This window comes from Bufo gargarizans, chromosome 2, assembly GCF_014858855.1.
Source record: "Bufo gargarizans isolate SCDJY-AF-19 chromosome 2, ASM1485885v1, whole genome shotgun sequence".
In the NCBI taxonomy this organism is placed as follows: domain Eukaryota; kingdom Metazoa; phylum Chordata; class Amphibia; order Anura; family Bufonidae; genus Bufo; species Bufo gargarizans.
This window is the reverse complement of record NC_058081.1, coordinates 181467586-181491683: the sequence shown is the minus strand read 5'-3', so window position 1 is coordinate 181491683 and position 24098 is coordinate 181467586. Positions and strand designations below refer to the sequence as shown.

Genomic DNA, 24098 nt, shown 5'->3' with positions numbered 1-24098 from the left:
GAGATACCACATCTCCATGAAATGGTTTCACAGGACCGACTGATAACTTAGGCTCCTTATCTCTCAATGAAAAGTCATGACTGAAGCAAAACTACAAACCTCTGCATATTAAAGTCTTTATACAGTATAATTTACTTGTACATTAGCCCCTAATAATACAGGTATATGAAGGCTGCACCTTAAGATATCAGCTCTGGGTTTGCTTTGGCGTTGTACTATAATTAATGCAGAAAGTTTCAGAAAGATAAGACGATGAGATCACCGTTTAATGTCGTATTACTATTTGCAAGAGGGTGTAGCTGTATTTGGGAGAGACTCCCACACAACAGGACTGGTGGCTTTACTAGTGTGGCAGGAAAGGGTACATTCACACGACTATTTTGCAGTCCGCAAATTGTGGATCTACAAAATACGGATTTGGTCCATGTGGCATTAACATTTTTGCAAACCTATTTCTTCAACCGTTTTAGGCTTCTTGCCACTTTGGAAAAAGGGCAAGGCTTAGCAGGAGGGGCAGGACTTCTCATGGTCCATCAGATTTATTATGGTGGAAGCTATAGCTGAAATCCACGCCAGTCCCCGAGTGGCATAGACATCAGTTTTTGGTGCATGGTGGAGGGCAGCTGTGCCTAATTTATTAAGAAGCTTTAGCCTGTTAAAGGGGTATTCCAGTTTTGCCATTTTCAGCATCAGTTTACAGGAAAGAACACATGTTATCACTTACTAATAGAGATTGTTTATCTGTAATGCCCCATTTAGTTCCCATAAAGTAACATGTCAAATTTCTAAATTTGGCAGGGCAGAAAGGTGAATAATCGCCGTGTCAGAAAGGGTTTAAGCACAGAAAATTCAGCCCTTCCAACAGAGCAGGTAGTGCAATGGTAACTCTTCTGTCTGCAATGCAGTCGTTTAGAGGTTTGAATCCTGACGAAGAGCTATTTAGGGTACGGCGACACTGGTCGTGCGGCAGCTGAGTAGCGGTCATCCTATAGAAGTGAATGGGATTGTGGCATCCATCGCACAAAAATCCAGAAGTTGGATTTCTTGCAATGGGCTCGGGGATCTCATTCACTTCTATAAGACCTCCACCACCCAGCGACCCTGGCTGCAATGGCTGTCATGTGACCAGGGTCACCATGTAGCCATACCCTAAATCATTTCTTTAGTAAAAGTTGGAAGAGAGCCTCTGCCCCAACTCATATACAACACAGCTTCATTGGTATTCATTAGTGAATACTAATGATACTGCCAGGCCCTGCTTGGATCTGTGATGTTCCAGCAGGAAGCGAGAGGCAGAGACCAGAGTCGTGCCTGGGGATGTAAACACAGGGTGCAGCTCACAGATTGCAATTACGCTGGAGTAGTAAAAATACATCATCTCATTTGTATAATGTATTAAGGTTCAATGCCGATGCTTTTTTTGTTTTTTTTGTTATGTAACCAGAAAACCCCTTTAATAAATTAGGCTCATGCCAGCGCATGGAATTCAAAACTGGCATATGGGTACACCAGTCTTGCATGTTCTATCGTTTTCAGAATGCACATATGGATGCAGACCGCACACGTTCATGTGAATGCACCCGAACACTGCAGAACACTGAAGAAACCATGCAGAATATATGACAACATTAAAATATAATACTCAGGAGAATGCAAAGAGCTCAATTTGGAAAGGTTTGCCATTTAGTACATGAAATCGGGTCAGCTCTGATGACAATAAAACAGGTGGGAAGAAGACATCATAGCCATATGTTGTGCCATGACGTCTCCTATGACAATCACTGCAATTGGGATTCATCTTGAGCACCGCAGACTGACAGAACGAAGCTGCTAATTAACACCTTCACAAAGAAAGCAGACTAATCCTGGAAATAAGATTGTGTAGTGTGCTGCATGGTTATGTGATGGTAAGGCATAGAGCAGGCATCCTTAAACTGTGGCCCTCAAGCTCTTGCAAAACTACAACTCCCAGCATGCCCGAACAGCCTACAGGTATCGGCCTACAGCAGGGCATTGTGGGAGTTGTAGTTCTACAACAGCTGGAGGGCCGCAGTTTGAGGATGCCTGGCAGAGGCTGGAAGCTGCTCTGTATACCTTCACGTATTCATATAAAGGAGCATATGGTATAAACCAAGGCGCTTAAAATAGACATCTCTAAATGGCTTAGCTTTAATCTGCCCTGCAGAGCAGCCTGCATAGACCTGGAGACCAGCCGAGGCACACCGAGGCAGCACTGCACCATTTTTTTTTAGAAATACAAAGACCACCATTTCCTCCCCCCCAGTATGAACCTAGACATCCAAACTGGGTTCCAGAGAATATTCCATCAGCAAGGTTCAGTGCCATTATTCCTTAAGAGGGAAGTCCCAACATGTGTCCTCATGACAGAGGTACCCGTGGCATTTAGAGAAAACATCATTTTAAAACCAAATCAGGCACAGGGAGGGTCAACCATGTGCCTCCTCCCCACCCCCCTCGGCTTGATTGACATGTCTGTCCTTACGCTCAAATAGTGAACTCTTCTCTTAGTGTCCAGCTCATTTTTAAAACTATGGGGCAGATTTATCAAAACTGGTTTAGAGGTAAACTGGATTAATTGCCCATAGCAACCAATCAGATTGATCTTTTCATTTTCCAACAGAGCTCTGAAAAATGAAAGCCTCAATCTGATTGGTAGCTATGGGCACCTAAGCCAGGTTAGGCTACTTTCACACTAGTGTTTTTGCTGGATCCGGCAGGGCTCTGCAAAAATGCTTATGTCACGGATAATAAAACCATCTGCATCTATTGTGTCAGAGAAAACTGATCCGTCCCCATTGACTTGCATCCCATGACGGAAAGAAAACTACCGCTTGCTGCGGTTTGTTCTCCGGTATGAGAACGCAACCAAATGGAACAGAATGCATTTTGGAGCATTCCGTTCTGTTCAGTTCCGTTTTGTCCCTATTGACAATGAATGGGGACAAAACGGAAGCAGTTTTCTGGTATTGACACCCTATGACGGATCTCAATGCCGGAAAACTAACACACTAGTGTGAAAGTAGCTTTACCTTTACACCAGTTTTGATAACTCTCCCCAGTGTTTTCTCTGAAATGCAGTAGCAATTCACAGCTCTCTGGAAAGATGGAAGCTTGGATGACAGGTTCTCTTTAATTTTTATACCAAGATAAGGAATAACTGTCCGAAAGTGAAGATTCGTCAGTCGCCCATAACACTCATCATCCAATAGTGTGGGTAGGAGAGATTGTGGATGCCTCTTCAGCTTTACATGCAGCTACTCTATACATAATACAGAACCTATCTACAGATCTGTAATATGAAGTCCATAGACTGCTCTGCCAATCACATGACAAAGTAAGACCACCACTCATCTTCTTGTAGAAAACTATATTTAGACCCGAAAATAAAAGATTTTCCCTGTACCACTGTTTGGGGGAGGCAACCACTCCACATGGAAGACATGGTTGCAGCTCTTCTTAAGGAGAAAACAGGAATATTAGTTCTGTAGAAATGTAAAACAGCAACTAGGAAATCTAAATGACTTTGATGATGCCTTCATACCATCAAGAAACTTTATTTTTACATAGTCACATACCTCTTTGAAATCATATACCCCTCATTAACCGAGCAAACTCTCCATTCAGAGGCTCCGGTTCGTTTGACCTCTCGGTCCCAATCAGAATATGTTTCAAACAAGGGGGTCTTTGGACCTGTATCTCCTCCTCCAGGATCTATTCCATTAATCCTGTCTCCTGCAAAGAGAATTTGGCAGTTTATCTCAGCCTGCTCAGCCAGTCACTGGTCTTAGCGGCTACCCGCCTCGAGCCTTGATTGGCGGAGACTGAAGCGGATCGGTGGAGTTAGGTACAGTAAGGTTTCTTTGTTATTTTTAAACCTTTCTGACGCTTTTTTAAACACAATTATCTCCCTGGAAATCAACTTTAAAATCAGTTTGGTAAATTTATCAATAATGGTTCACCAGTCTATTTCTCCCAGGACAGTGTGAGCGATACCCTAATGACGACTACTACTTGGCACTGTTTTCTGACACTTCTACTCACCCACTTACTCTTATACGTTCATATTACTGTTAGAATTGGCTATGCTGTAGTTACAGAAATTAGGGGTACCTGATCTTACCAGCTGAACGTTCATTGCTTATGAGCTCATGGCAGGATTTCGTCCAATCAGAATGATTACAGACACGGCATGAAATTATCTACGTTTATAACAGATTACTGTCCCCGACTACTATATGGCTGACTGGCAAAACCTAATGAGATTGTGCTAACTTTTGATAATTAATATAAGGCTGAGATATTAAGTGTACTTTTAAGTAGCCAACACAGTAAAATTAGATACACAAATGGCATCTGCTGGCACATCAGCTTGCAGTGGCCTTTATTTATATGGAGGGCTTAGGGCTATATTAACATAACCATGGCCATGAAAAATGGACACACTGTCTGTTTTTCATGGCCATTTTCAACAATTTTCTGGCCATCTGTTTGCTTTTATCGACCATTAAAAATTGATAAATTCAATTAGCTTTTTTTTTTTTTTTTTTTATCACAGCCCTGCAGTGCCCTCGTTATACATAATGTCCCCAATACCTCCCCCAGGACATTAAATTCCCCACCCATAGTGCCACAAGTATGATTAATGCCCCCTTTAGTGGACCCCCTAAGATATAATTAATTCTCCCATTAGTGCCCCATAATATTTATGAATGTCCACTTAATGGCCCCCAGTATTATGAATGCTCCCCTCAGTGGCCCCCAGTATTATGAATGCCCCCCCCCCCTTAGTGGCCCCCAGTATTATCAATGTCCCCCTATCCTTAGTGGCCCCCAGTATTATGAACGTTACCCTTATTGGATCCCAGCATTTCCCCACTTTGGACTCTAATTTAGCTTGTGTAAAAAAAAATATATATATATATATATATATATATATATATATATATATATATATATATATATAATCCACTTGTACACGCAGAGACACTCGCTCTTCACTGGATGCGGCAGGAAAGGACCTGCGATCCTAGTACGAGGACATTAAACTGGGAAGGTCAGGTCCTGCTGAATCTAGTGAAGAGCAATCTAGTGACGAGCGAGCGGCAGGAAAGGACCTGCGATCCCAGTATGATGACATCAAACTTGGAAGGTCAGGTCCTGCTGAATCTAGTGACGAGCGAGCTTCCCTGCGTGTGCAAGTGGATGAGGTGTTATTTTTTTTTAATTAACCCCTGAAAGACCAAGTGTACCCGTTTTTAACGGCCATTAGACGGAGCCACTTCAATGGGGTCCTTCTAAACATGCTCAATTTTTTTCAAATTGCTGCTATTTACTGGCCGTTTAAAACCCATCCATGTGCATAGCCCCACTGACTTCAATTGGTTCTAAAATCAGCTGTGTGATGGTCATTTTTCACCATCATGTGAATGTACCTGAAGGCTCTGTTCACGCTAGTATTGTAGCCTCTATTTTAGAGTAATGACAGCTATGTTGTATCCGTTTTCCTACAGATACCACCAATTCATGATGGACTGATCTATTTAAGTCCATTAGGGTTTTGGCATTAAGAATATTGCTTTTCTAGACTGCTTTGTCCATGAAATCAGAAACAGCAAAAGGCAGGCAGTAACCTCAAAAGCAAGTATGAACACAAGCTAATGATATAGCTGCTAAACTCTAACCAAATAACCGCTACAGTCACAGACGCTACAATACAACCTACCTTGATTATGATACATCTTGGAAACATACTCAAAGGCAAAAAGGAGCTGAAGATCTGTTGGCTGTGAGTAGTGTGCCAAGGCAAGACAAACCTAGGACAATATACACAAAAATAAATAAACTTTCAGTAATGTGCAAACCTTGAAGAATAAAACCATACATACAGCGGAACAGAAAGGAACGGACATGGTGTCCTGTCACCTCAAGTTGTTATGTAGCTATTGGCTATGCATCAACTAAAATAAAACACACACACACATTTCCAAAAGTCCTAATGACTGCTGGTATGGAAAATGAGGGTTGCTGTTCACTTTGCCACATAAGGACATGAAAACTGCACATAATAGTACAGCATGTCACCCAAATTACATTTATACAGAGCACTATTAGTGAAATACCCATTGCGCCTAGCTTTCCACTAGGGCGTGGTTTCATAGAAACAGAGGTGGCCTCAGATGTGACACTTTGCCCCAACTATGCCACAGTTCTGGCACAAAATTCTGTCTGAAAGTAAAGCAGCAAATAGCTGGTATAAAGTTAGATGAGTGTCTAGCCATGCACTGAATTTATTATCCAGCCTGAGCCACCATGATAATCTACAAGATCAGGAAATCTGCACCACCGGGTATGCCACTGGAAATGCCCCTGGCACATTTGCCGAATCAGTCCATGGACCACTATGGGCCCAGCTGATGCTGAACAGGTGTCTTTTGGCATATGCCAGGCTTAGTTCTGGGTACCTTTTGTTTGCAGTACCCTGCTGCTATTTAATATACAGTCAGCAATCACTTGTAATAACACTCCATACACTGGATACACCCATGTAGCATACAGCTGCATACGTCCAAGCCATTTGTGATGTATATGTCAAAAGAATGCTGAAACACAATGTGAACAGAGCCCTAGAGAAACCAAACTGTAAATTCAATGACCAACTTTTTCCTGCAGTAAAGAGAAGGACTGTTCTAATGTTAGAAGGCTGTGAGTGACTACTACGTGATCCGGCTCGGAAGGCTCGGGCCCGCGCTGCAGTCGATGCCAGGAGTCACTGGTGACAAATAGTAGGCATTCTATCCAGATCGGTTCTGGAAGTCCTGGCTATCTGGTGATTCAGTGCACTCGAGCCGTGTTTTTAGGAAGTGCAGATGACTCATTGTGTTGTTCACCCTTTCCTGAACTCCAAAACACCAGTTTGGCAGGTTGGACTGTGCAAGGGAACGGCATTCCACTGCCAGAGGAAATCTTCTCCTGCAGACGAATGCAGGTTTTACTAATCAGTGAATGTGCCTTGTATGTAGCTGAGAACACAAGAGAGGTCTAGAAGGGGGTTGGCAGGTACAAGGCTTTTCACATTACGTTCAGCATGCTCTAAGCATGTACCCACAGGACGGCATATACATAATTCTAATACAGAAGAGAGGAGTTTATCAAGACGGGCATTTCATACACTTCCCTGTGTGCTGGAGTGAGATCCCTGACCCGCTATGCAGCTGCAAGTCAAATCTTAGGCAGCCAGGAGCTGTTGTAGCTTTCAGATACACTGTTTCTGCTGTAAATGTTAGTAACCTGCTGGGCTTAAATTTGGACAGCAGTGGTTTGCATGGCCATGTGATTTTCAGCCATGTCTTGACTATTGCCAGTCCTTGTTGGCGCACACCTGACCATAGAGGGTTCCATTAGTTTGAGGCCTCATTCGCACGACCGTAATTGTTGGTCCGCATCCTATACACATTTTTTGCAGCTAGGATGTGGACCCATTTTATATCTCCGCAAAAACTATAGGACATGTCCTATTCTTGTCAGTTTTGTGGACAAGACTAGGCATTGTTACAATGGATCCGCAACATAAATGGATGCAATACAGACGTCACATGGACATCATCCGTATTTTTTGTGGATCAACATTTTATAGACCGCAAAATACATAGTCGTGTGAATGCACCCTAAACGAGAGCAGCATTCAGCATCCATTCAGTACAAGGATTTAACTGGATCATCAGGAATCTGGGAAGTCTTGTCGGCTTATGTTTGATCGAATGGGGACCGTGTGCTCGTCAGTACAAAATGACAATATACATAATGCAGAAAAATCTAATTTATATATGACAAGAAAAATGTAATTGCATGTTTAGTTGGAATTGCTATTCTCTTCATCACATTGGGAACATCTTTTAGCTGCTTCATCCTTCAATGTCCCTCATGAGAAGGGTTACCCAGGATAAGGCTATGTTCACATCTGTTTCAAAGGCGGTTATGACTGCCAGGAAAAACAGCACTACATCCTAAAACAAGGGACCCTTTGGCAGAATCTGACAGAGCCCATTATAAGTCCATACAGCTTAGGCATGTTGGCACCATTCGTCCTGGATTTCTATCTGGTTATCCAGCGCAGACCCCTTCAATACATACGGCCCACTGAAAAAAGTTATGCTGTTTCTGGAAATCTATAAACCCTTCTTTCTAATCCTGAATAACCTGAAGATAGAGGGTAACTATTAGATTGGTGGGTGTCCTACCTCTGGGACTGCCACCAATCACAAGAATGGGGTCCTGTACTCCAAACGGCACGCCAAAATGAATGGAGAGGTAAGTGAAGCATGCGCACTGCTGCTCCATTCACCTATATGGGACCTGCTGGAAATAGCACTGTACTCAGCCTCTCAGATGCATGGAGCGGCAGTGCGTATGCTTAACCCGTTTCATTCATTTCAGGGTGCCCTTTGGCGTACTAAGCCCCCTTCCTGTGATCAGTGGGGGTCCGAGAAGTAGGACCCCCACCAATCTAATTGTTTTCGCCTATCCTGTGGATACGTATTAGTTAACATTGTTGCTATTATTCAGGCTTTAGTGGCGATCACCCCTCTGTTCTGTGGGGTTTCCCCATAATGCACCTTGGCACAATAGGCAAAGACTGATTCATTTGTCTTTGGCCACTCCATTATGGCCATCAGTCTTTGAACTAAGGTAAGAAAGGTGCATATCCAGGTTTCCCTCCAGCGTCAGCTGGGGATAAAGATGTATGTGGTGTATAGAAGCAGGATAGCTCACTATAAAATATAGAAGGTTATTTTCCATGCAGGACAGCAAGGTTTTCTGCCAAGAAACCCTCTACAGTTACAGCAACCTATTATAGAGTAAACGTACCTTTTTTGCACTTTCTGGGGCGGATTCATCAAAGCGAAATCGAAGTATACGGAAATCTTTACAGTAAATTATCAGCTCAGTTGGGTTGAATTTCAGTTTCTTGTTGAAGGTGAGGATCTTCTGCTTTCTCTTGGTGTCATTTACTAAAATAAACAGCAAACAATGCAGATTTGTACCTGTCTATAATGAATCACGCCACGTGCAAGCTCTGAATACAGGGATGTGAAGGCCTCAACTTTGTGCTCAGTTCTCATTGAAACCCAAAGCCAGAAATATATACAATTTTACTGGACTATCAGAGGGCCAGGGAGGAGAAAGGCCCCTTGCAGATAAGCGTTCCTCCCACAGCGAGTCCACATCGAGGCACCCGGGCCTGACCTCCCACGGTGGCTGCCGGGGGTCACATAGCATTATATTGATTTATGATGCTATGTAACCGTTACAGTAATGGAATGTACCGTTACAGTTCTGGAGTGTCAGCATTATGCCAGTGTTATCCAATACATTCCAGAACTGTAATGCTATGTAACCCCAGGGCTGGGAGGTCAGGCCGGGTGCTGCCATGTGGACTCGCTGCGGGAGGAACGCTCGTCTGCAAGGTGCCAAAATGCTATGGCCTCACATACACACAGCTAATCCAAAATGCATAGCTGCAAACATCCAACCAGGGAACATTCTAGCCCCCAATATGCCCCTATAAAGCAGCCACTCAGGGGTAAATCTGTACAATCCCTGCCCCCTTCCCCCCACCCCTTGGCAACTATGCATTTTTAGTCTATGAGAGTTACTGAAACTGTAGCGTTTTTACGGCTTTCATAAACTGGATATTAATGACATACCCTGTGGATATAACATGTCAACCTCATATGAGAATACCCATTTGATAGATCACTCCGGGTAAAAGTCACATTACGCCTAGTGCTGGGCCTGATGTGGATGTGCACGGCTCAAGGATTCAAAGAAGGTCAATGACACAGTGCCAGTCATGGTCTGCACGAGGGATAATATGCTTCAAATAGAACTCATACCAGCACACCGGTCCGCCATAACAGTGCCAGCCCACAGGGCCACCTATTACAATGCAAGTCACAGAGTGCCCCTATAACAGTGCTAGCCTGACAACAGCACCACGGGTCTAGATATTCATTGCCCAGTAGAAAAAGGGAAGTGACAGAACGCATTTCTTGTACCTGCCCTTTAAGTCTGTAAATGTAATACAGACTACACACTATTACTTTTCCACTTTTGTAGGCATGCTAAAGATAATCTTATTTAAACTATTGTATGCGAAGTGCTGTCCCAGTTCTTATGACCTGAGTATTGGATAGCTTTATGGGAAAACTGGTAGGAACGCCGAGAGGAGCCATGTTTGTCATCTGCCCTCATTCAATCACCATTGCCGAGAATAAATCAGGCTATGGTGACTGGTTGAGAGCAGCTGAAAGGCTAAATCCCAAATGTCCATTTCAGTGTGATCTCAGACACAGTATACAGCTCCTTTATAGTGAATTCCATGAATTTTTGGCTGCACGGCATCTACAGGTAAGAGAAGTGCTTTCAACTTGTTTTTCTTGTAGAAGTCATGCAGCCAAAAGCCTCATTGCAAAACCTTGGCATCGGTCCACTAAACGTGGAACCTATCCTTAGACTGACCTTATAGGACATCTTATTGATACTCTAACATTAAAGAGATGCTAGTGGCCTCAGCCTAGTGTACATACTGCATTATACTAATAACGGTACCTGACCCTGTCAGCTGTGGAATGACTTATGGCTGTAGGTCATGTTCCAGAGGGTCGCACAACAGCAGCCTCTCATCATTATGGCAGATGGGATATACAGAAAACGGTTCTCTACCAGTTGTGAAGCCACATTTCCAGCAATACTACATACCTACAACAATCTGCTCAATACAAGTCAGTGGGACGTCATGCTCACCGAGGAGGTGATTTTTATAGTGGAATTTCTGGAAAACAAGAAGAGATCATTTCATTGCGTTTGTAATGCAGCTGTAATACATATATTCTCTTGGGAGATCCAGAATGCTATAAGTTCAACCATGATACTACTCAAAACAGAATATATTTTGTTTTGGAAGGAGTTGCCAAAATGCCCCCTGGTATATGTACTGTATTTAATGGAACCTGTCGCCACATTTAGGGTGTCCTCAATTCCAGCGTTCTGCCTGGTGTGTGCGTGGGAGGGGGCATAGATCAGACCACCCTACCCTCATCTCCTGATTGACAGCTTTCTCCCCATCACTGTGCACAGGGAGAAAGTGATCAGAGACTGAAGAGCAAGTGAAACTATATGCCAAGCACACAACAGTATGCTGGAATCAGTGAGTCAATAACTCATTCCGCCCTCAGAGATCCACGGAAGGAGCATGACAGGTTCCCTTTAACATTTAAATGTCTGGTGAATATGATGGGTAGTGAAACACTACCCATCACAGGCACACATTGTTCTGCTCATTCATATACATTGGCTAAATGACGTAAGGGGATCACAGAGGCCCTCATACTTTACTCTACTGATCACTGATTGGGCCAGTGCACACTTCTAGCCATGTAACCAACACTGAAATTACTGAAGATATTTTTTTCATACAATGAACACTTGCCTTTTATTCTCAACAGTTTATGATCTGGTCCTAAAGAGTATCGGGAACCACATACTGTTGGTAGATCACCCAATGTACTTTTTTTTAACCAGGGGGTAGGTAAAGAAGCCTACACACTTACATAAAGGAATTAGGCATTCGGATCAGAAACATAAGACAACAGAACATGAAACTAGATTAGAACCTGATAAACAGAAATACCTTCCCATCAACAGTGAAAGTCACCATCCATAAGGACATTAACCTTCATGGAGAGATGAAAAGGGAGCATTTAGAGCAACTGCCTTGGGTAATGAACCAAGATGATAGGCTGCACTACTGAATGGAGGGGCACACAGTGAATGCTACAAGACAGACATCCAGACAGCTGGTTCCTGAATGGCAGCATGCACTGGATAAAGGTTATCAGTCTATATCTTGAAAATCACATGGAACAGAGGTGTTCAACAAGTTCACATGTAGCCTATAATGGAATTGTGAGTGGCCCAGCTAAAAACATTTCTAAAACGTTCATGTAAAGTAGACAGATCTTACCTGAAAGGGCACAGGAGTATCCGTAATAAATGAAAGCTTAAAGTTGGTGCAGGTCAACTTCCCCCACAGGTCATAGACGCTTGTGTCTGACGCGATGCACTTTCTGACAAAGTTCACTTCATTTACCACAATTTCACCTAGAAAGGTAAAACAGCAACACACCATTAGGCTCGTCTGAAAAATTCTTATTCATTTGACACATGGTCATTTGCTTTTACATTATGTACAATCTTGCACTGAAGAAACTTGGACATGATGTTGAGTGTAAGGTCAAACACAGAGCAGTTGGGTAATGGGCAGTCACAGGCACCACAGGAGGATCATATGAGCAAGTAAGGGGTCTATGCTGAATGTCTGAACTCAACTATAACAGACTTTTGTCACACAACAGAATAAGTGGCATCTGCCCAGAACCTCATTATTGAGACATTGCTTGTGCTTTTCATTACCCTCATGACTTTCATATCCATATATTTACTGCATGACAGCCACATGAAAGATGTACTTGAGACCTTCTCACGACTCATTGTACTCCTATGGACTGCAGCTGTCAGGTTTAACCAGAGTTTAAAGAGACCTGCTCGAAGGAACAGAGGCCCAGTTGCCCAGTCATTAACATTTGCCACTTTCATCTTCCAAACGGGAATGAGATCGCCTGCAATAAACAACTGCTCCACTTTTCATTACACTGTCTTCTACAAGGAATGAGCCCTTCTTCCTCCATCAGGTTGTGTTCTGTTCCCATTCAGAAAATTAAACCAGTCTAAATCAGCCCATGCACAGACCGCTTCATCTTTGGTCAAATCAGTTGTGAGGAAAGAATGGAACGACTGATCAGTATGGACTTATCGGCCAACAGGTCAATCATTCTGGCAACCACAGGCGTTTGTAGCTAGAGATGTGTGTGCTATGTAACACAGACCATGCTGTCCACAGTCGCCAGATCATTCTGACTCCCTGCCGTCAGAATACAAAGGCTATGGACAATTAGTGGCAGTTCCATGAATTTTGGAAGAGGTTCATCAATGCTGTGGTTTCACTGGAAACATGTGGCTTGAGCAGCCCCCATATCTATGAAGCCATTGTTCTAATCAGAATATCATTCTAATTCTGGGGTAAGTGGCATGATGTGTCAGACCTGGGCTGGCATTGGGGAGTGGAGCACCACCTGGACAGTGTCCAAGTATCGTTGTGAGAGTCAGATGCCCTGGTTGACCATCTCCTTCTCTCTGCCTGCTCCTGTTAGACATACACATATATGTCAGTCCTTTCGGGATGTGTTTACACCCTCGGATTTGGCTGCCAGACAGTTAACTCTGCTGCATTGTTTCTGCATTATACAGAATCTTCCCAAACACTACCCATCACAGGCACACATTGTTCTGCTCAAGTAAAAAATGGTTACAATGTGTCCCAGACACTAGGCTGCCGTCATGACATGTGACGGTAACAGCATCAGATCAATTGCTGTGCTCTCCAAACAGACCGAGGCTCAGTTCACACTTCAGTTTTTTGGTCAGTTATTGTGAGCAAAAAACGGTAGTGAAGCCTTCTCAGAGGACTACAACGGACCAAATAACTAAAAGGGGTTTCCTAGACATCCTCAGGAAAGGTCATCGGTATCTGATTGGTAGGGGTCCGGGAAGGCACCAGCCCTCCGATGAGAACCGCAGCCTTCTCTCAGCTTTCCATAGGCAGTGACAACACGTTTATCGGTCACATGGCCTAGGTGCAGCTCAGCCCCATTTAAATTAATGGTGCTGAGCATGATACCAAGCACAGCCGCTATACAATGTACAGCACTAAGCTTGATGAGCAGGTCCCGGGTGTTGGACCCCCACTGATCAGATCCTGAGGATAAGTCATCTGTATTAGAGCTCATGCACACAAACATTTTCTTTCTGTGTCTGTTCCGGTTTTTTGTGTGCATTCTGTTTCACTGTCAGTTCCACAACCACAACAACAACAACAACAACAACAACAACAACAACAAAAAAGAAAGAAAGAAGAGTCCTATTATTGTCCACATAACGGACAAGGATAGTACTGTTCTATTAGGGGCCAGCTGTTCCGTTCCGCAAAATACGGAATGCACACGGACGTCATCCGTATTTAAATACATAGGTCAGTTACACTATGGGCTAGTTCCCACAGGGGATTTTGCAAAAGAAAAATCCACAGCATATTCAATGGCAGAAGCTGCCACAATTTTTTTGGTGTGAACCCGCATGCAATTTTGCCCCACTGAATGAGCTAAATTGTGAAGGGACAACCGCAACCAAGGTTTCCAGCCGAGTCCAGACACTGCACCAAGAAAAAAAAAAAAACATGTCCTTTCGTCAGGTGCAGCTATGAACCGCAGTCGAATCAAGTGCAGTGTGGCCTCCCAAAGAAAACAATGGCAGGCAGATTCAGCATTGCTAAACAGAGGCGCTTTGGAGCAGATTCCATGACAGATTTCACTGGCAAAAAACAAACAAACATACGTCTGAACAGGGCCTTAAAGGGATTCTGTCACCTCCCCTCAGCCAAAAAACGATTTTAAAGCAGCCATGAAGCACAGCTTACCTGGATTAGGCTGTGCTCTTTTATCTTGCAATCCGTCCAGCAGTTATGCATATCAATAAAAGTCGTTTTTTGCAGTAACTGCTGGACGGATTGCAAGATAAAAGAGCACAGCCTAATCCAGGTAAGCTGTGCTTCATGGCTGCTTTAAAATCGTTTTTTGGCTGAGGGGAGGTGACAGAATCCCTTTAAATGGCACATGATAACTAACCGGGCTGTGAAGGTAATCCTGGTACTAAGTACAGAACAAGTAAACTCTGGACATAAGGTTTAATTCACACACAGTATTTGGTGTCTGCAGCACTTCCGCGGCTTTACTTTCAACACTTATATTTGCACTTGTGTTTTTGCAGAAAAAAATGCCAACGCCATATGTTAGTTGAAAGTACAGTATATTGCAGAAATGAAATGCAGGACGCATTTTTTTTTTTTTGCTACCAGTGAGTTTTTTTTTCCAATTTGGTGTTTTTTGTATCTGACTATTTAGCACATCATGCTGGCCCATAGACCAAATAGCCATTCTGTCCTACAGGGATGAGGAAGAAAGTGGTGGTCAAAACAGAGGCACAAGCAGACTGACCTATCATCTATTTCATTTAATGTTTGTATGTTGTTAAAAGATATTGACAATATCCACTACAACAGTGACATCTATAGTACCCCGCCCCTTAAGTGACCTCCACAGCCCCCCACCCCTTAACACTGACTCTGCCTGGCCCTGTCAATCTAGTGTAGCAGGGCGTGGCCAGACGTGGGAGAACGGAGCCTCTAGAAGCAGGGACAATGCCCTGCCCCCCCCCCCCCCCCCCTGCCCCTAGAGGCTAATTAGCATATTATAAAAGTTATATTTCTGGAGTAACGGGGGCAGATAAAAGTAAAAAAAAAGACTAGTTAGGTTCAGCAGACATTAGCACATCGCTAATTCTGGTGACAGAAACCCTTTAACACTGACCATCGGTTATAGTCCCCTTAACTGTGATCGCCATTTCCAGGAACGGATGACATACGTAATGACATACGAATGTCTTCAGTTTTTTGCGGAACCGTTGACTTTGTATTGTACCAGGATCCGATTTTTGCGGAAAAGAATAGGACAAGTTTTATATTTAATCGGACATGCGGAACGGAACAACGGAAACTGACAGCACACATTGTGTTGTCCGATTTTTTCCAGAACCCATTGAAAATGAATGGGTCCAGAACTGGTCCTGATCTGTTCCGCAAAAAAAACCTGAACAGATCAGGAAAGAAAAAACGGACGTGTGAATGGACCCTTAAAAGAGACCTTCACAGCAACGGCCTCTTTAACAGTGACCTCCGACAGAAGCGCGGCGTGATGACGTGAACACGTCACGTCTCGTTCTCCCCTCTCACTGGCCTCCTCCGTCCGAGCTCCCGGCTCCATCCGAACAGCTGCGCTGCGCTGACGCCGAACAGCTGATGCCTTGAGCCGCGGCGCTGCGCTGGTCTGCTTGCTGGTTCTCCTGCTTTGTTTCATGCTGTTGGGTGCCGCGTCTCTGCCTCTGATCCTGCTTGGTGATCCTCCTAACCTCTCTCTCCGCTGCCTGCTCTGCTCTCCTTTCCTCCCCTGGACTTGTTTGCCGCGTGGATCTCCTTGAAGTTTTCCCTCCATTGGTGTGCGACGGCCTGACGCCTGGACTGTTTGCTGCCCTGGGGATTGGGGAGGACACTGTCTTCGTGTACAACTTTAATATCCGACACGGCTGCAGTGCACACCAGGATTGAGATTTCTTCTGGACACGTGAGATTAGCTTATTGTTCGCCTCTTTCTTCTCCATATGATTTGCTCTCTTTTTTTTTGTGCTGGACTGCCGGTTTCCCTGCTGCTTTGCACTGCTGCACTGCTCACTGAGGAGATACACTTCTGTTTTCTTATGTAATTTTTTATTTATTTATTTTTTCGGTGCCCGGCGAAGGGAAAAGAGGAAGAAGGAAGGGAAGAGGGGGGAAAGAAAGAGAGAAGGAGAAAGGAGAAAAAAAAAAAAAAAGAGAAGGGGGAAAAAGAAAAAGGAAAAGGGGAAGGAAAGGAGGGAAAAAAAAAAAAAGGGGAGAAGATAACAAGAGAGAGTGGGGTTAAAAGGAGGAAGAACAGAAAAGGGGGGAAAAAAAAAAAGGAAAAAAAAAAAAAATAAAAATAAAAGAAGTAAACGGTGATACAAAGGGCAAAATAGAGGAACAGGAAGAAGGGAAAAGAATGGCCCCTAAGCGACGGTCTGTTGACTCTACTGCAACTAAACTGGGGGTTAAGACTCCAGAGAACAAGATCGATAAGTTCTTGAAATCACCTTTCTTAAACGAAAAAAATCCAGCTAAAATTAAATCCTCTGCTAATTTGAGGAAATTTGCTAAAATTCCCCAAACTGCTGACCCCTTTGAGGATGGATCAGGGGTGGTGGATCCGGAGGCAGGAGAGGAAGGTCTCTCTGCACAAATGCAAACTGAATACGATCCATCTGTTCTGGATAGAATCCTTGGCGCGGTGGAAAACAACGGCATTGTAGTGCAAGGGATGTCCACTCAACTGGGGTCGGTACAGAGTGATATTTCTCTAATAAGAGAAGATCTGTTAAAAATCCGTGACCGAGTCCTTAATGTGGAAAAAACAGTCGACCTTCTGCAAACCGACATGGACATGATAAAATCTAAACTTCTCCTTCTTACTACAGAAAATCTAGCTCTACAAAATAAGCTAGAGGACCTGGAAAATAGGTCTAGGCGAAACAATGTACGCATAATTGGTTTCCCAGAAGGAGCTGAAGGCCGACTCTTGGAGGCACAACTCAAAGAGGTGGTCATGCACAACCTTGGCAGCGATAATTTTTCCTCCATGTTTCAAATAGAAAGAGCCCATCGAATCCCAGGAGGGAAACCCACCCCAGGGCGGCCGCCGCGTGCGATTCTAATGAAGCTATTACTGTCCGCAGACAGAGATATGATACTGAGAAGAGCAAGAGAATGCACTCCCATTGAACATCAGGGTTCTAAACTGCTCTTCTTCCCTGATTTTGCGCGGCAGACTCAGGAAAAAAGAAGAAAGTTTATGGAGATAAAGAAACGCTTGGCGGCTAAGGAGATTAAATATTCTTTACAGTATCCAGCGAAATTAAGAGTGATCCATAGTGGGACTTCTTTTTTTTTTGAGACACCACAACAAGCGTTAGATTGGATGGAGCAAAGGGATATTTAAATCTGTTTACTACTATAATTGAAGGGATGGATGGGAGGCGGGGCCAGGACGGGGAGAACGGCCGGAAGTTAGAGGCTCGCCGACGAGATCGGGCGGACCAATAGAGAGGGGGGGTGGGAGGATAGGGGTGGGAGGGAACCCACCTTGCAGGAAGGGGTTTTTTTTTTTTTTTTTTTTTTTTTTTTTTTGGTGATTGATGTCCACTAGAATTGTATCCTGGAATGTCAGAGGGCTCGGGGAAAGGGTAAAAAGGCAAGCTATTATGGATGCATTAAAAAGATATCTCCCAGCAATTATCTGCATAGTAGAAACTCACCTCACTAAGGAAACCTTGTCCCGCTTGACAACGGGATGGAATGCTCAATCCTACCACTCCACTTTTAGCGGCTCTTCTAGGGGTGTCTCAGTTCTGATTCATAACTCTGTAGATTTCATCCTTATAAAATCCCATATAGATGATCAGGGCAGATTTATTTTTCTGCATGGTAAGCTGTATGGATACAGTTACATCCTTGCTTTTTTTTATATACCTCCGCCATTTTCAATGTACCCACTTATCCAGTTAACGCTTTTTTTTGAACAGAGACCAGAATGTCGGTTAATCCTGATGGGGGATTTTAACGCGGTTATGGATCCCAAAAAAGACAGATTTAGATCAGATGCAGCACGGGAAAGGAACCTTTGTAATTCGTCGCTGCCCCAGTTCTGCTTGGAAGTAGGAGTGGTGGATATATGGGAACACCTGGGCGGAGGAAAGAGAGTATACTCTTGTGTTAGTAGGAGTGGCAGAGCAATGTCCAGGATCGATCTAGCATTCACTAATGAGAGCAATCTGAGTAACATTCGGAAGATAAGATATGGAGTAAGAACAGTCTCGGACCACTCACCCGTACTAATTGAGGTGCGCACTGGGGAGAATAAGGATGGTGGGGGGTTGGGATTCAAGTTGAATCCATACTGGCTCACTATTCTGGACAATCCACAGTCCATCAGGACACTGATATCCTCCTTTTTGGAGGTGAATTTACCCTCTGCTAACATTAATATAGTGTGGGACTCCATGAAAGCATACCTGAGGGGGGTTTTTATAAGTGAGATCTCGGCAGTAAAGAGAACATTTAGGAAAAAAGAGGAGGAACTGGTCAAGACTGTCGCACTTACAACTGAGCGATTTATCAGTCAACCCACTGAGTACAACAGGGAAGAGCTTCAGAAGGCCAGTTGTTCTCTGGAGAAATATGTAACTGAGAAAGCAAACCATAGAGTATTTTTTAAGGGGATTAAATATTTTTCAGAGTCTGGACGCCCTGGTAAGCTCTTAGCCAGAATTATTACACAACAAGATAAGAAAAAACAATCTATTACTTTGATTCGCAACACAGAGGGGGTAATTATAACAGATTTAGAAGGAGTGAGAGATACTTTTTTACAATACTTTACTCAGATATATAGATCCTCACCTGGTTTGTCATCCGAACTGGCGATGCGGTTCTTGGAGAAAATTCCTCTCTCTACTTTAAATAAAGCTCAAATAGAATGTCTGGAAGAGGAGTTGTCTCTCTCGGAGCTGCAGGAGGCCCTGGGGTCTATCTCGGGGAACTCATCGCCAGGACTGGATGGCCTTCCATATGAGGTTTATCGCAAGTACAGTGAGGTGACTCTCCCTCAGATGCTAGAGGTTTTTACTCAGGCATTAAAGGGAGGGGGACTACCATGCTCTATGATGGAGGCTCTCATTGTTTTAATCCCAAAAAAGGATAAGGACCCGGCAGAATTGAGCTCCTACAGGCCAATCTCCTTATTAAATACTGATGTTAAGTTACTATCAAAAGTTTTGGCTAGGAGGCTTTCGCGAGTAATATCTACTATCATTCATCCAGATCAAAATGGCTTTATGCCAAAAAGAGGCACCCAGCATAATCTCCATAGGCTATTTATGAATATTCAGTCCCCGGAGTGTGGCACTCGCTCCATCCTGTCGCTGGACGCTACTAAAGCCTTCGACAGGGTGGAGTGGACTTTCCTCTGGGAGGTGATGAAAAAAATGGGCTTTGGCCCAAGATTTATGGCGATGGTTCAGCTATTATATAACTCTCCAGTAGCTAGGATTAGGATCAATGATATGACGACAGAGAGCTTCGCTCTAGAAAGAGGTACCCGTCAAGGCTGTCCCCTCTCCCCCCTTTTATTTAATATTTACATCGAACCCCTAGCGGCTAGTATAAGGCAGGATCCGAAGGTGGTCGGCTTCGGTATAATGGGGAAGCACGATCGGGTATCCCTCTATGCAGACGATATTCTGCTCTTTATTCACCAAACAGATACCACTCTCCCTCGTATAATGGACCTGGTTGGTCTCTTTTCTGATCCATCTGGTCTGGAGATCAACTGGGACAAGACCGTTCTTCTCCCTATAGACGAGTTGCGGGGCGAATGGGATAACCAGTTAACGATCTCGGACTCAATAAAGTACCTGGGGATAATAGTTTCTGCTAAACCACAGGAATATTTACAACTCAATTTGATCCCTTTGCTGATAAAACTGAGGGCTAAAATTAAGATATGGCAAAAAATTCTGTTTGCAAGAGCGGACAGAATTTCCTTAATAAAAATGGTAGTGCTTCCCCAGGTTCTTTACGTCCTGCGTAACTCACCTGTTTGGATTGCAGATAAATACTTTAGATTGATAGAGCGGATGCTTAACGACTTAGTATGGGGGAGGAAGCGCGTGAGACTGAAGGCACTTTATTTTTCTATGCCCTATAATCGGGGAGGTCTTAACCTCCCCTATTTTAAGGGCTACTTTGTGGCTTCCCAACTCTGCCTTTTCAATGATTGGGAAAATAGCCATTTCTGCAGCAGAGTGGTGAAGGACTCAGGTTTTTCGGATTTTTTTACCGTATTGGAATCTGACTACTTATTAAACATACTGGGTGGTTATACACTTTTCTGCAGAATGGCTACAAAGACTTGGGCGGCCATAAGGAGTTGGTGCGGAGTCAAGGCATCACTCGTTTGTACCCCATTGTGGCATAATTCAAAGCTTATGAACCTGAGAGATCTGAGCTGTAGCCAGTACTGGAGGACCAAAAATATTCAGTATTTACATCAAGTGGTTAGTGGTGGACAAATCCTGCCCCTTAAGGAACTAAAGCAAAGGGCAAATTTAGATGAGGTGGCTTGGTATGCATACTTTCAATTGAGGTCAGCACTCTCTAGCACTACGAATAGTCACGTCTTTATTATAGACACTCCTGAATTTTTACACGATTTAATTTGTAAGAAAACTGTCACGAGAATTAAAATATCACATTGTTATAGTCACTTAATGAAGAATTTTTTTTTAGATGTTCTCTCTCCAGGACAGAAATCCTGGTCTTCTTTGCTCTCAGAGGTGGGCCCTCCAAATTGGGAGAATATAGGGGAAAGTTTAAAGTTGGTTTCACATAATTTTAATCACACGGTTGTACAATTTAATATTATGCATAAAATCTATGTGACACCTGTATGGTTATATAGGAGGGGACTTAGAGCCTCCTCTGACTGCCCACGCTGTGGTGACTCCGAGGCAGATCACTTACATCTGTTTTGGGACTGCCCAATGGTGAGCAGCTATTGGAGACAGGTCCAATCCAATCTGGCTCGTAAACTCGGTATTGTGGTTCCTTTGTCTCCCAGGATATGGGTCCTGGGAGACCTATCGGAGGTGGATTACCAGCCTATAAAACGCTGTTTGTTGATCAAGGTGATGTTTTTGGCTAGGCTTCTCATCTCCAGATCATGGTTTTGCTCTTCTACTCCAGACTGCAGTAATTGGCTGGGTCTGGTTGAGAAAGTGAGAAACTATGAGAGGATTCTGTACAAACAAAGAGGATCCTGCGCAAAGTGGAGTCAGCTGTGGGAAGATTGGGACACGGATAATTAATTGGGAATTATTATTTTTTTTTTTTTTTTTTTTTTTTTTTTTTTCCTGCAAGGTGGGGGGTTTGGGGGGCGGGATGGGGAAGATCTCATAAGTCCGGTCTTTTCTACTTGTCTGTATCGGCAAAGAATGTGCAGTTGTTCTGGAGTATTGCAGAAGCTGTAGAGATGCTGGGGGATGGCAGGTCCCTCAGGCATTAAATGATGGATGCTGGGGGATTCTGGCCTCTCCCCCAGAGGGTGGGATCTCCATTTGATTTTCAATACTCATATGGTTATGGGCATTTGTCTTTATGTAATTATTGCCGAGTATGCTCAGGGTTGGAATAGACGGACTTGTGGATTTTATAGTACTACAAATGTTGTATTGATCTGTATTTTTTTGTATTATAATTAATAAAATATTTAAAGTTAAAAAAAAACAGTGACCTCCACCGTACCTCGCTGCCTTAACAGTGACCGGGGGTGGCTTAGCGGGATCGGGGGTGATGTTTTTAAGTCAGTCTTTTGAGGGTGGCCTGAATGGCCACCCTACCTGCCCCTGAACTGTGACCTCCACACCACTCGGCTCCCTTAACCACTTCAACCCCGCTAGCTAAAACCCCCTTAATGACCAGGCCACTTTTTACACTTCGGCACTACACTCCTTTCACCGTTTATCGCTCGGTCATGCAACTTACCACCCAAATGAATTTTACCTCCTTTTCTTCTCACTAATAGAGCTTTCATTTGGTGGTATTTCATTGCTGCTGACATTTTTACTTTTTTTGTTATTAATCAAAATTTAACAATTTTTTTTGCAAAAAAAAAATGACATTTTTCACTTTCAGTTGTAAAATTTTGCAAAAAAAACGACATCCATATATAAATTTTTCGCTAAATTTATTGTTCTACATGTCTTTGAAAAAAAAAAAGTTTGGGTAAAAAAAAAAAAAAAATGGTTTGGGTAAAAGTTATAGCATTTACAAACTATGGTACAAAAATGTGAATTTCCGCTTTTTGAAGCAGCTCTGACTTTCTGAGCACCTGTCATGTTTCCTGAGGTTCTACAATGCCCAGACAGTAGAAAAACCCCACAAATGACCCCATTTCGGAAAGTAGACACCCTAAGGTATTCGCTGATGGGCATAGTGAGTTCATAGAACTTTTTATTTTTTGTCACAAGTTAGCGGAAAATTATGATTTTTTTTTCTTACAAAGTCTCATATTCCACTAACTTGTGACAAAAAATAAAAACTTCCATGAACTCACTATGCCCATCACAAAATACCTTGGGGTGTCTTCTTTCCAAAATGGGGTCACTTGTGGGGTAGTTTTACTGGCCTGGCAATTTAGGGGCCCAAATGTGTGAGAAGAAGTTTGCAATCAAAATCTGCAAAAAATGACCGGTGAAATCCGAAAGGTGCACTTTGGAATGTGTGCCCCTTTGCCCACCTTGGCTGCAAAAAAGTGTCACACATCTGGTATCGCCGTACTCAGGAGAAGTTGGGGAATGTGTTTTGAGGTGTCATTTTACATATACCCATGCTGGGTGAGAGAAATATCTTGGTCAAATGCCAACTTTGTATAAAAAAAAAAAGGGAAAAGTTGTCTTTTGCCGAGATATTTCTCTCACCCAGCATGGGTATATGTAAAATCACACCCCAAAACACATTCCCCAACTTCTCCTGAGTACGGCGATACCAGATGTGTGACACTTTTTTGCAGCCAAGGTGGCCAAAGGGGCACATATTCCAAAGTGCACCTTTCGGATTTCGCATGCCATTTTTTACACATTTTGATTGCAAAGTACTTCTCACACATTTGGGCCCCTAAATTGCCAGGGCAGTATAACTACGCCACAAGTGACCCCATTTTGGAAAGAAGACACCCCAAGGTAATCCGTGAGGTGCATGGCGAGTTCCTAGAATTTTTATTTTTTTTTGTCACAAGTTAGCGGAAAATGATGATTTTTTATTTTTTTTCTTACAAAGTCTCATATTCCACTAACTTGTGACAAAAAATAAAAACTTCCATGAACTCACTATGCCCATCACAAAATACCTTGGGGTGTCTTCTTTCCAAAATGGGGTCACTTGTGGGGTAGTTATACTGCCCTGGCATTCTAGGGGCCCAAATGCGTGAGAAGTACTTTGCAATCAAAATGTGTAAAAAAAATGGCATGCGAAATCCAAAAGGTGCACTTTGGAATATGTGCCCCTTTGCCCACCTTGGCTGCAAAAAAGTGTCACACATGTGGTATCGCCGTACTCAGGAGAAGTTGGGGAATGTGTTTTGGGGTGTGATTTTACATATACCCATGCTGGGTGAGAGAAATATCTCGGCAAAAGACAACTTTTCCCATTTTTTTATACAAAGTTG

General features: G+C 43.4%; 1 protein-coding gene across 2 annotated transcripts in view; it reads right to left on the bottom strand.

Annotated features, from left to right (window-relative positions):
* The window catches only part of MTMR10 (myotubularin related protein 10), an 81039-nt gene that overhangs the window by 25129 nt on the left and 31812 nt on the right, over nucleotides 1–24098 (bottom strand). For both annotated transcript variants that reach the window (XM_044279737.1, XM_044279738.1), the window contains exons 3-7: nucleotides 12044–12180; nucleotides 10780–10852; nucleotides 8887–9029; nucleotides 5744–5834; nucleotides 3597–3753 (exon numbers count right to left, since the gene is read on the bottom strand). In XM_044279737.1, coding sequence (XP_044135672.1) covers nucleotides 3597–3753; nucleotides 5744–5834; nucleotides 8887–9029; nucleotides 10780–10852; nucleotides 12044–12180 — 601 coding nt within the window. The remainder of the gene's footprint in view (nucleotides 1–3596; nucleotides 3754–5743; nucleotides 5835–8886; nucleotides 9030–10779; nucleotides 10853–12043; nucleotides 12181–24098) is intronic.